Below are 13,377 nucleotides of genomic sequence, written 5' to 3'. Positions count from 1 at the left end.
CTCTAACTAATAGACAAATCAGTGCTAGAAGACTGAGACTCTGGTTTCTACTCACAGTACTGGTCTGAAGGGTCTCACTACTCACAGTACTGGTCTGAAGGGTCTCACTACTCACAGTACTGGTTTGAAGGGTCTCTACTCACAGTACTGGTTTGAAGGGTCTCACTACTCACAGTACTGGTTTGAAGGGTCTCTCTACTCACAGTACTGGTCTGAAGGGTCTCTCTACTCACAGTACTGGTCTGAAGGGTCTCACTACTCACAGTACTGGTTTGAAGCATCTCTACTCACAGTACTGGTCTGAAGGGTCTCACTACTCACAGTACTGGTTTGAAGGGTCTCTCTACTCACAGTACTGGTTTGAAGGGTCTCTCTACTCACAGTACTGGTCTGAAGGGTCTCTCTACTCACAGTACTGGTCTGAAGGGTCTCTCTACTCACAGTACTGGTCTGAAGGGTCTCACTACTCACAGTACTGGTTTGAAGGGTCTCACTACTCACAGTACTGGTTTGAAGGGTCTCACTACTCACAGTACTGGTTTGAAGGGTCTCACTACTCACAGTACTGGTTTGAAGGGTCTCACTACTCACAGTACTGGTTTGAAGGGTCTCACTACTCACAGTACTGGTTTGAAGGGTCTCACTACTCACAGTACTGGTTTGAAGGGTCTCACTACTCACAGTACTGGTTTGAAGGGTCTCACTACTCACAGTACTGGTCTGAAGGGTCTCACTACTCACAGTACTGGTTTGAAGGGTCTCACTACTCACAGTACTGGTTTGAAGGGTCTCTACTCACAGTACTGGTTTGAAGGGTCTCTTGCTGCGGTCTGACTGGGACTGCTCCACGTTGATGGACTGGTTCATGGCTTCCAGCTGGGAGACAACACAGGAGAGGGTTCGGAAGAAAGTAGCATTACATTAAATCAAACACTGACCCCTTCCTCCTGTAGCTCTGAAGGGTTTGGAAAAGGTGGCCAAAACTCCCACTTGCTAATCCGAAGGCAAGTTGGACCAATTACCATTTTGTCTAAAACTTATCCAATTATCTTACACCTACAGGAAGGACGTCAGCTAGAAGGTAAAGGCTAGGGGATGATTAGGCATTCACAAATTGGATCACCTCTCTTCCCTCACCTTAACCCCATTGAGTTTGAGGTAGAAGCAGTCGATAGGCTGGAGGCCATCGCTGGTCTTGATGTATTTGGGATCTCCCAGCATGCCGCAGTACACGGTGACCTGGAAGTGATTTTTCTTCTGACATACGAAGGCGTCGTCCGCCAGGGAGAAGTTAAAACCTTTATCAGCGTCGACGCGATAGGTGGGCATTGGGCTAGAGAGGGAGGGAGAGAGGGAGGGAGAGATGGAGAGAGGGAGGGAGAGAGGGAGGGAGGGAGAGAGGGAGGGAGGGAGAGAGGGAGGGAGAGAGGGAGGGAGGGAGGGAGGGAGAGAGGGAGGGAGAGAGGGAGGGAGAGAGGGAGGAAGAGATGGAGGGAGGGAGAGAGGGAGGGAGAGATGGAGGGAGAGATGGAGGGAGGGAGAGAGGGAGGGAGAGATGGAGGGAGGGAGAGATGGAGGGAGGGAGAGAGGGAGGGAGAGATGGAGGGAGGGAGAGATGAATGGACAGAGAGAGGGAGGGAGAGATGGAGGGAGGGAGAGATGGATGGACAGAGAGAGGGAGGGAGAGATGGAGGGAGGGAGAGATGGATGGACAGAGATGGACAGAGAGAGGGAGGGAGAGATGGAAAGAGGGAGAGTTGGAGGGAGGGAGAGATGGATGGACAGAGAGAGGGAGGGAGAGAGGGAAAGAGGGAGAGATGGATGGACAGAGAGAGGGAGGGAGAGATGGATGGACAGAGAGAGGGAGGGAGAGATGGAGGGAGGGAGAGATGGATGGACAGAGAGAGGGAGGGAGAGATGGATGGAGGGAGAGAGGGAGGGAGAGATGGAGGGAGGGAGAGATGGATGGACAGAGAATTCTACAAGGGTCTGTCAATATTTTCATGGAAGTTCATCATACTGTACGTTCTCTACCATTGCACTTGCACTCCTTGAGCTAAATATGGAGGTTTGGATGAAAAGAGAGGTCTGGGTAAAAGGGATTGGTTCACATCTGCCTGGCTACCCAAACTCCTTGCTCCGGCCAACAGACGTTAGATTCTTCTACTCAATGAGTCTGGATCTGAGCACCTCCCTGACGATTTCTAGAACGCAAACAAATTCTAACCATTCTGATTGGTTTAATAAAGCGATGGGTTGAGCAAGAGCCAGAACACAAGTGGTGTTTTGAAAATGTGTCATTGGCTTTGATACTCCTGATTGGTTAGAAGCAAGGTACCCTGCCCTCTGCCCAGTATCCTGCCCTCCGCCCAGTACCCTGCCGTCTGCCCAGTACCCAGCCCTCCGCCCAGTACCCTGCCCTCTGCCCTGTACCCTGCCCAGTATCCTGCCCTCTGCCCAGTATCCTGCCCTCTGCCCAGTATCCTGCCCTCTGCCCAGTATCTTGCCCTCTGCCCAGTATCCTGCCCTCTGCCCAGTATCCTGCCCTCTGCCCAGTATCCTGCCCTCTGCCCAGTATCCTGCCCTCTGCCCAGTATCCTGCCCTCTGCCCAGTATCCTGCCCTCTGCCCAGTATCCTGCCCTCTGCCCAGTATCCTGCCCTCCGCCCAGTACCCTGCCCTCTGCCCAGTACCCAGCCCTCCGCCCAGTACCCAGCCCTCTGCCCAGTACCCTGCCCAGTATCCTGCCCTCTGCCCAGTACCCAGCCCTCTGCCCAGTACCCAGCCCTCTGCCCAGTACCCAGCCCTCTGCCCAGTACCCTGCCCAGTATCCTGCCCTCTGCCCAGTACCCAGCCCTCCGCCCAGTACCCAGCCCTCTGCCCAGTACCCAGCCCTCTGCCCAGTACCCTGCCCAGTATCCTGCCCTCTGCCCAGTACCCTGCCCAGTACCCTGCTCTCCGCCCAGTATCGTACTCTCCCCCTCAGTCACTGTCACTAGCCAGCTGCCTCTGCGTTCTCTACCCTGCACCTTAGGGACTGCTGCCCTATGTACATAGAAATTGAACACTGGTCACTTTAATAATGTTTACATACTATTTCTATAGCTGTGCTAAATGTTAGATCATAAAACATTTTATGATTGTGTTCTTGTTGACATTTACTGCATTAATTGTTGGGAACATAAGCATTTCAATACACACGCCATAACACCTGCTAAACTGTGTACGCGACTAATACAATTGGATTTGATTTGAATAGATTCATCAATAGGTTCATCAATAGGTTCATCAATAGATTTGTCAATAGGTTCATCAATAGATTCATCAATAGGTTCATCAATAGATTCATCAATAGATTCATCAATAGGTTCATCAATAGGTTAATCAATAGGTTCATCAATAGATTCATCAATAGGTTCATCAATAGGTTCATCAATAGATTTGTCAATAGGTTCATCAATAGATTCATCAACTCTCAGACTCTACTATGGTTTATGAGTCATGTTGAAGTCCTTACAGTCTCCACTATGGTTTATGAGGTTGATGAGTCATGTTGAAGTCCTTACAAACTCCACTATGGTTTATGAGTCATGTTGAAGACCTTACAAACTCCACTATGGTTTATGAGTCATGTTGAAGTCCTTACAGTCTCCACTATGGTTTATGAGTCATGTTGAGGTCCTTACAGTCTCCACTATGGTTTATGAGTCATGTTGAAGTCCTTACAGTCTCCACTATGGTTTATGAGTCATGTTGAAGTCCTTACAGTCTCCACTATGGTTTATGAGTCATGTTGAAGACCTTACAGTCTCCACTATGGTTTATGAGTCATGTTGAAGTCCTTACAGTCTCCACTATGGTTTATGAGGTTTATGAGTCATGTTGAAGACCTTACAGTCTCCAATATGGTTTATGAGTCATGTTGAAGACCTTACAGTCTCCACTGTGGTTTATGAGGTTTATGAGTCATGTTGAAGACCTTACAGTCTCCACTATGGTTTATGAGGTTTATGAGTCATGTTGAAGACCTTACAGTCTCCACTATGGTTTATGAGGTTTATGAGTCATGTTGAAGACCTTACAGTCTCCACTGTGGTTTATGAGGTTTATGAGTCATGTTGAAGTCCTTACAGTCTCCACTGTGGTTTATGAGGTTTATGAGTCATGTTGAAGACCTTACAGTCTCCACTGTGGTTTATGAGGTTTATGAGTCATGTTGAAGTCCTTACAGTCTCCACTGTGGTTTATGAGGTTTATGAGTCATGTTGAAGTCCTTACAGTCTCCACTGTGGTTTATGAGGTTTATGAGTCATGTTGAAGACCTTAGTCTCCACTGTGGTTTATGAGGTTTATGAGTCATGTTGAAGTCCTTACAGTCTCCACTGTGGTTTATGAGGTTTATGAGTCATGTTGAAGTCCTTACAGTCTCCACTGTGGTTTATGAGGTTTATGAGTCATGTTGAAGACCTTACAGTCTCCACTATGGTTTATGAGGTTTATGAGTCATGTTGAAGACCTTACAGTCTCCACTATGGTTTATGACTCATGTTGAAGTCCTTACAGTCTCCACTGTGGTTTATGAGGTTTATGAGTCATGTTGAAGTCCTTACAGTCTCCACTGTGGTTTATGAGGTTTATGAGTCATGTTGAAGTCCTTACAGTCTCCACTGTGGTTTATGAGGTTTATGAGTCATGTTGAAGGCCTTACAGTCTCCACTGTGGTTTATGAGGTTTATGAGTCATGTTGAAGTCCTTACAGTCTCCACTGTGGTTTATGAGGTTTATGAGTCATGTTGAAGTCCTTACAGTCTCCACTGTGGTTTGAGGTTTATGAGTCATGTTGAAGTCCTTACAGTCTCCACTATGGTTTATGAGTCATGTTGAAGTCCTTACAGTCTCCACTATGGTTTATGACTCATGTTGAAGTCCTTACAGTCTCCACTATGGTTTATGAGTCATGTTGAAGTCCTTACAGTCTCCACTATGGTTTATGACTCATGTTGAAGTCCTTACAGTCTCCACTGTGGTTTATGAGGTTTATGAGTCATGTTGAAGTCCTTACAGTCTCCACTATGGTTTATGACTCATGTTGAAGTCCTTACAGTCTCCACTATGGTTTATGAGTCATGTTGAAGTCCGAACAGTCTCCACTATGGTTTATGACTCATGTTGAAGTCCTTACAGTCTCCACTATGGTTTATGACTCATGTTGAAGTCCTTACAGTCTCCACTATGGTTTATGAGGTTTATGAGTCATGTTGAAGTCCTTACAGTCTCCACTATGGTTTATGAGGTTTATGAGTCATGTTGAAGTCCTTACAGTCTCCACTATGGTTTATGAGGTTTATGAGTCATGTTGAAGTCCTTACAGTCTCCACTGTGGTTTATGAGGTTTATGAGTCATGTTGAAGTCCTTACAGTCTCCACTATGGTTTATGACTCATGTTGAAGTCCTTACAGTCTCCACTATGGTTTATGAGTCATGTTGAAGTCCTTACAGTCTCCACTATGGTTTATGACTCATGTTGAAGTCCTTACAGTCTCCACTATGGTTTATGACTCATGTTGAAGTCCTTACAGTCTCCACTATGGTTTATGAGTCATGTTGAAGTCCTTACAGTCTCCACTGTGGTTTATGAGTTATGTTGAAGTCCTTACAGTCTCCACTATGGTTTATGACTCATGTTGAAGTCCTTACAGTCTCCACTATGGTTTATGACTCATGTTGAAGTCCTTACAGTCTCCACTATGGTTTATGAGTCATGTTGAAGACCTTACAGTCTCCACTATGGTTTATGACTCATGTTGAAGTCCTTACAGTCTCCACTATGGTTTATGACTCATGTTGAAGTCCTTACAGTCTCCACTATGGTTTATGACTCATGTTGAAGTCCTTACAGTCTCCACTATGGTTTATGACTCATGTTGAAGTCCTTACAGTCTCCACTATGGTTTATGAGTCATGTTGAAGACCTTACAGTCTCCACTATGGTTTATGAGTCATGTTGAAGTCCTTACAGTCTCCACTTACGAGGACAAAGAGTATTCCTAATCATGTTATTCCACATATATTTCATCAAGATGATGCTTTAAACGTGAGTGAACCAGCTAAGCTGAGCCACCTGTTGATGACAATAACCTAATGGTATGCACTACATACCACCCACCGCTTATCCCTCAATCTCAGAATTCCTAGTTCAGCATAGCAATGTCCACAAGTAGGTGTTAGTACATTTATCCTCCCCCATCTCTTTCTTCACCCTCATCCATCCCCTCCACTTCCCTTGTTATCTGCCTCCGTCTCCTCCCCTCCTTCATAACCGAAACCCTGCTCTTACTCACTCCCCCGCATCACTCACCTCCAAGGAATCTTTAAAACCTTCCTTCTCTAGATCACTCTGTTCTCCCCTCTCCTTCCTGAATACCACCCGCTCTCTCTCTCTCTCCCCTCCCTCTCTCTCCTCTCTCCCCTCTCTCCCCTCCCTCCCCTCCCTCTCCCCTCCCTTTCCCCACTCTCTCTCTTCCTCCGCTCTCTTTCCCTTCTCTCTCCTCTATCTCTCCCCCCCTCTCTCTCCTCTCTCCCCTCCCTCTCTCTCCTCTCTCTCCCCTATCCCCCTCCCTTTCCCCACTCTCTATCGCCCCCTCACTCTTTCCCCGCTCTCTTTCCCTTCTCTCTCTCTCTCTCTCTCTCTCTGTCTCTCTCTCTCTCTCCCTTTTCTCTCTCTCTCTCGCCCTCTCCCTTTCTCTCTCTCTCTCTCTCTCTCTCTCTCTCTCTCTCTCTCTCTCTCTCTCTCTCTCCTCCCTTTTTGTCTCTCTCTCTCTCCCTTTTCTCTCTCCCCCCTCTCTCTCTCTCTGTCTCACTCTCTCCCTCTCCCTCTCTCTCTCTCTCTCTCTCCCTTTTCTCTCTCTCTCTCGCCCTCTCCCTTTCCCCTCTCTCTCTCTCCCTTTCCCCTCTCTCTCTCTCTCCCTTTCCCCTCTCTCTCTCTCTCTCTCTCTCTCTCTCTCTCTCTCTCTCCCTCTCTTTATGTCTCTCTCTCTCTCTCCCTTTTCTCTCTCTCTCTCGCTCTCTCTCCCTCTCTCTCTCTCTCCCTTTTCTCTCTCTCTCTCTCTCTCTCTCTCTCTCTCTCTCTCCCTTTTTCTCTCTCTCTCTCTCTCTCTCTCTCTCTCTCTCTCTCTCTCTCTCTCTCTCTCTCTGTCTCTCTCTCTCCTTTCTCTCTCTCTCTCTCCCTCTCTCTCTGCTTTATAAATTATATCCTTGTCAATATCTTCTTCCTCATGAAAACAAACAGATATCATATTCATTTACATATGGTAGCCTATGAATTAATCAAAGAGCAAGTTAAGCGTGCAGAGAGACACCTACAGCTCTTTGCAGTTGACGTCGTACAACGGCGTCCACTTGTTCTGCTGGTGCGGCTGCCACTTTATACACTGATAGTTAGGGTCCAGGTAGGAGTTATCAGCATCCGCCATCAAACCTGGGCCAGAAACAATGTCTACTGCGTAAGGGGGAAACACAAGATCACATGTTAATCTGCACAATAATAGCATGAGCTGATGTACACCCAACAATGTTTGTAGGTGCTGACTAACAGAGAGTAAATATATATATCAAAAATAGAAAGTCACACAATCAATATACTGTAATGGGTGTCATGATGGTTATGATGTCATGATGGTTATGATGTCATGATGGTTATGATGTCAGTATGGTTATGATGTCATGTCATTATGGTTATAATGGTTATGATGGTTATGATGGTTATGATGTTATGATGGTTATAATGGTTATGATGGTTATGATGTTCTAATGGTTATGCTGGTTATGCTGGTTATGATGTTATGCTGGTTATGATGTTTATGATGTCAGTATGGTTATGCTGGTTATGCTGGTTATGATGTTATGATGTCAGTATGGTTATGCTGGTTATGATGTTATGATGGTTATAATGGTTATGATGTCATGATGTCATGATGGTTATGATGTCATGATGGTTATGATGTCATGATGGTTATGATGTCATGATGGTTATGATGTCATGATGTTATGATGGTTATAATGGTTATGATGTCATGATGTCATGATGGTTATGATGTCATGATGGTTATGATGTCATGATGGTTATGATGTCATGATGGTTATGATGTCATGATGGTTATGATGGTTATAATGGTTATGATGTCATGATGTCATGATGGTTATGATGTCATGATGGTTATGATGTCATGATGGTTATGATGTCATGATGGTTATGATGGTTATGATGGTTATGATGTCATGTCATTATGGTTATAATGGTTATGATGGTTATGATGGTTATGATGTTATGATGGTTATAATGGTTATGATGGTTATGATGTTCTAATGGTTATGCTGGTTATGCTGGTTATGATGTTATGCTGGTTATGATGTTTATGATGTCAGTATGGTTATGCTGGTTATGCTGGTTATGATGTTATGATGTCAGTATGGTTATGCTGGTTATGCTGGTTATGATGTTATGATGTCAGTATGGTTATGCTGGTTATGCTGGTTATGATGTTATGATGTCAGTATGGTTATGCTGGTTATGCTGGTTATGATGTTATGATGTCAGTATGGTTATGCTGGTTATGATGTTATGATGGTTATGCTGGTTATGATGTTTATGATGTCAGTATGGTTATGCTGGTTATGCTGGTTATGATGTTATGATGGTTATGCTGGTTATGATGTTATGATGTCAGTATGGTTATGCTGGTTATGATGTTATGATGGTTATGCTGGTTATGATGTTTATGATGTCAGTATGGTTATGCTGGTTATGCTGGTTATGATGTTATGATGGTTATGCTGGTTATGATGTTTATGATGTCAGTATGGTTATGCTTACTAATTACATTGTTATGAGCATTCATAGACTGTGTGACTTTCTTCTTTAATTCCCAACATGTTGCCAAGGCAACAGAACAGGGAAAAGTGGAGGGAGGCCACTGTGGCCTGATGTTTCAGAAGACCAATTGTTTTATACCTAAAGGTGTATTTTATGGATTAATGTGCGAGCGTATGCATATGACCGTATGTTTGGATATAAGAATGGGGTAATGGAGGAAAGTGAGAAGGAAAGAGAGAGAGAGAGAGAGACGGAGAAAGACAAAATAAGACCGTCAGAGAGAGACAGAGAGAAAGAAAGAGAGAGAGAGACAGACAAAGATATGCCTGCCTACCTGGCTCTTGTTTGATGATACCTGTGAGGATCTGAGAGTTCAGGGTGTCAGGACCGTCAGCATGTTTCCTCTTCTTTGCCTGGTGGACTGTTATCCCACTGTAAACACACACATAAACACATGCTATCCCACTGTAAACACACACACAAACACATGCTATCCCACTGTAAACACACACATAAACACAAACACATGTTATCCCACTGTAAACACACACATAAACACATGTTATCCCACTGTAAACACACACATAAACACAAACACATGTTATCCCACTGTAAACACACACATAAACACATGTTATCCCACTGTAAACACACACATAAACACATGCTATCCCACTGTAAACACACACATAAACACATGTTATCCCACTGTAAACACACACATAAACACAAACACATGTTATCCCACTGTAAACACACACATAAACACATGTTATCCCACTGTAAACACACACATAAACACATGTTATCCCACTGTAAACACACACATAAACACATGTTATCCCACTGTAAACACACACATAAACACATGTTATCCCACTGTAAACACACACATAAACACATGTTATCCCACTGTAAACACACACATAAACACATGTTATCCCACTGTAAACACACACATAAACACATGCTATCCCACTGTAAACACACACATAAACACATGTTATCCCACTGTAAACACACACATAAACACATGTTATCCCACTGTAAACACACACATAAACACAAACACATGTTATCCCACTGTAAACACACACATAAACACATGTTATCCCACTGTAAACACACACATAAACACAAACACATGCTATCCCACTGTAAACACACACATAAACACATGTTATCCCACTGTAAACACACACATAAACACATGTTATCCCACTGTAAACACACACATAAACACATGTTATCCCACTGTAAACACACACATAAACACAAACACATGTTATCCCACTGTAAACACACACACAAACACATGTTATCCCACTGTAAACACACACATAAACACAAACACATGTTATCCCACTGTAAACACACACATAAACACAAACACATGTTATCCCACTGTAAACACACACATAAACATAAACACATGTTATCCCACTGTAAACACACACATAAACACATGTTATCCCACTGTAAACACACACACAAACACATGTTATCCCACTGTAAACACACACATAAACACAAACACATGTTATCCCACTGTAAACACACACATAAACACATGTTATCCCACTGTAAACACACACATAAACACAAACACATGTTATCCCACTGTAAACACACACATAAACACACACATAAACACATGTTATCCCACTGTAAACACACACACAAACACATGCTATCCCACTGTAAACACACACATAAACACATGTTATCCCACTGTAAACACACACATAAACACAAACACATGTTATCCCACTGTAAACACACACATAAACACATGTTATCCCACTGTAAACACACACATAAACACATGTTATCCACACTGTAAACACACACACAAACACATGTTATCCCACTGTAAACACACACATAAACACAAACACATGTAAACACACACATAAATCCACATGTTACTGTAAACACACATAAACACATAAACACAAACACATGTTATCCCACTGTAAACACACACATAAACACATGTTATCCCACTGTAAACACACACACAAACACATGTTATCCCACTGTAAACTGTAAACACACATAAACACAAACACATGTTATCCCACTGTAAACACACACACAAACACAAACACATGTTATCCCACTGTAAACACACACATAAACACATGTTATCCCACTGTAAACACACACATAAACACATGTTATCCCACTGTAAACACACACACAAACACATGCTATCCCACTGTAAACACACACATAAACACATGCTATCCCACTGTAAACACACACATAAACACATGTTATCCCACTGTAAACACACACATAAACACATGCTATCCCACTGTAAACACACACATAAACACAAACACATGTTCGGAACGTAATCATTTTCATCCAGAGATCAAGACTGACTGATCAACTGAAACACGAGATGGAGGGCACCCCTCTCTGGTCTTCCAGAAAACCATTAATCTCTTTCTCTCCTGATCACACCTTCCCTCTCCTACAGCTGACATTCCTCCATCTATTCCTCCCTCCATTCCTCCATCCATTCCTCCGTCCATCCATTCCTCCCTCCATCCATTCCTCCATCCATTCCTCCATCCATTCCTCCCTCCATTCCTCCCTCTATTCCTCCCTCTATTCCTCCCTCCATTCCTCCATCCATCCATTCCTCCCTCCATTCCTCCCTCCATCCATTCCTCCCTCCATTCCTCCCCTCCATTCCTCCCTCTATTCCTCCCTCCATTCCTCCTCTATTCCTCCCTCCATTCCATTCCTCCCATTCCTCCCTCTATTCCTCCCATTCCATTCCTCCTCCATTCCTCCCTCCATTCCTCCCTCATTCCTCCCTCTATTCCTCCATCCATTCCTCCCTCTATTCCTCCCTCTATTCCTCCCTCCATTCCTCCTCTATTCCTCCATTCCTCCTATTCCAATTCCCTCATTCCTCCCTCTATTCCTCCCTCTATTTCCTATTCCCCTCCATTCCTCCCTCTATTTCCTCTATTCCTCCTCTATTCCTCCCCATTCCTCCTCTATTCCTTCCTCCATTCCTCCCTCTATTCCTCCCTCCATTCCTCCTCCATTCCTCCTCTATTCCTCCCTCCATTCCTCCCCATCCCTCCCTCTATTCCTCCATCCATTCCTCCCTCCATTCCTCCTCCTCCCTCTCCATTCCTCCCTCCATTCCTCCTCTATTCCTCCCTCTATTCCTCCTCTATTCCTCCCTCTATTCCTCCTCATTCCTCCCATTCCTCCCTCCATTCCTCCATTCCTCCATCCATTCCTTCCTCCATTCCTCCCTCTATTTCCTCCATTCCTCCTCCATTCCTCCTCTATTCCTCCATTCCTCCCTCTATTTCCTATTCCTCCATTCCTCCCTCCATTCCTCCTCCTCTCCATTCCTCCCTCCTATTCCTCCTCTATTCCTCCCTCTATTCCTCCCCATTCCTCCATTCCTCCCCATCCCTCCAGTCCTCCATTCCTCCCATTTCCTCCATCAATTCCTCTCCATTCCTCCCTCTATTCCTCCCTCTATTCCTCCCTCTCCATTCCTCCCTCCATTCCTCCATTTCCTCCATCTATTCCTCCCTCCATTCCTCCATCCATTCCTCCCCATCCATTCCTCCTCTCCATTCCTCCCTCTATTTCCCTCCCCTCTATTCCTCCATCTATTCCTCCCTCCATTCCTCCATCCATTCCTCCATCCATTCCTCCCTCTATTCCTCCCTCTATTCCTCCCTCTATTCCTCCATCCATTCCTCTCTATTCCTCCCTCTATTCCTCCATCCATTCCTCCCTCTATTCCTCCCTCTATTCCTCCCTCCATTCCTCCATCTATTCCTCCCTCCATTCCTCCATCCATTCCTCCCTCCAGGAACCACCTTCCCCTGCTGCAGTAGATGGTGAAGCAATTAATTCCTACCTACCTCCCTCCATCCCTCCCCCTCCCCACTCCCATCCTCCTTTCATCGTTCCCTTCTACACCCATCACTCACTCTAGCCATTGTTATGGGTGCTGCAGTAACTAATGCAGTATCTATAGTATCTACAGTATCTACATTATCTATAGTATCTCAGTATCTATAGTATATACAGTATCTACAGTATCTATATTATCTCAGTATCTACAGTATCTATAGTATCTCAGTATCTATAGTATATACAGTATCTACAGTATCTATTATCTCAGTATCTACAGTATCTATAGTATCTCAGTATCTATAGTATATACAGTATCTACAGTATCTATATTATCTCAGTATCTACAGTATCTATAGTATCTCAGTATCTATAGTATATACAGTATCTACAGTATCTATAGTATCTCAGTATCTACAGTATCTACAGGTTCTACAGTATCTCAGTATCTCAGTATCTACAGTATCTATATTATCTCAGTATCTACAGTATCTACAGTATCTATATTATCTCAGTATCTACAGTATCTACAGTATCTCAGTATCTCAGTATCTCAGTATCTACAGTATCTACAGTATCTATATTATCTCAGTATCTACAGT

General features: G+C 44.1%; 1 protein-coding gene across 1 annotated transcript in view; it reads right to left on the bottom strand.

Moving 5' to 3' along the window:
• The window catches only part of LOC112239282 (myelin regulatory factor), a 101,871-nt gene that overhangs the window by 44,014 nt on the left and 44,480 nt on the right, over window positions 1-13,377 (bottom strand). Inside the window, 4 exon segments of the mRNA XM_042301988.1 lie at window positions 800-876; window positions 1,138-1,333; window positions 7,363-7,498; window positions 9,207-9,304. Coding sequence (XP_042157922.1) covers window positions 800-876; window positions 1,138-1,333; window positions 7,363-7,498; window positions 9,207-9,304 — 507 coding nt within the window.

This window comes from Oncorhynchus tshawytscha, linkage group LG19 (assembly GCF_018296145.1).
Source record: "Oncorhynchus tshawytscha isolate Ot180627B linkage group LG19, Otsh_v2.0, whole genome shotgun sequence".
NCBI lineage: Eukaryota > Metazoa > Chordata > Actinopteri > Salmoniformes > Salmonidae > Oncorhynchus > Oncorhynchus tshawytscha.
This window is presented reverse-complemented; position numbering and strand designations above follow the sequence as displayed.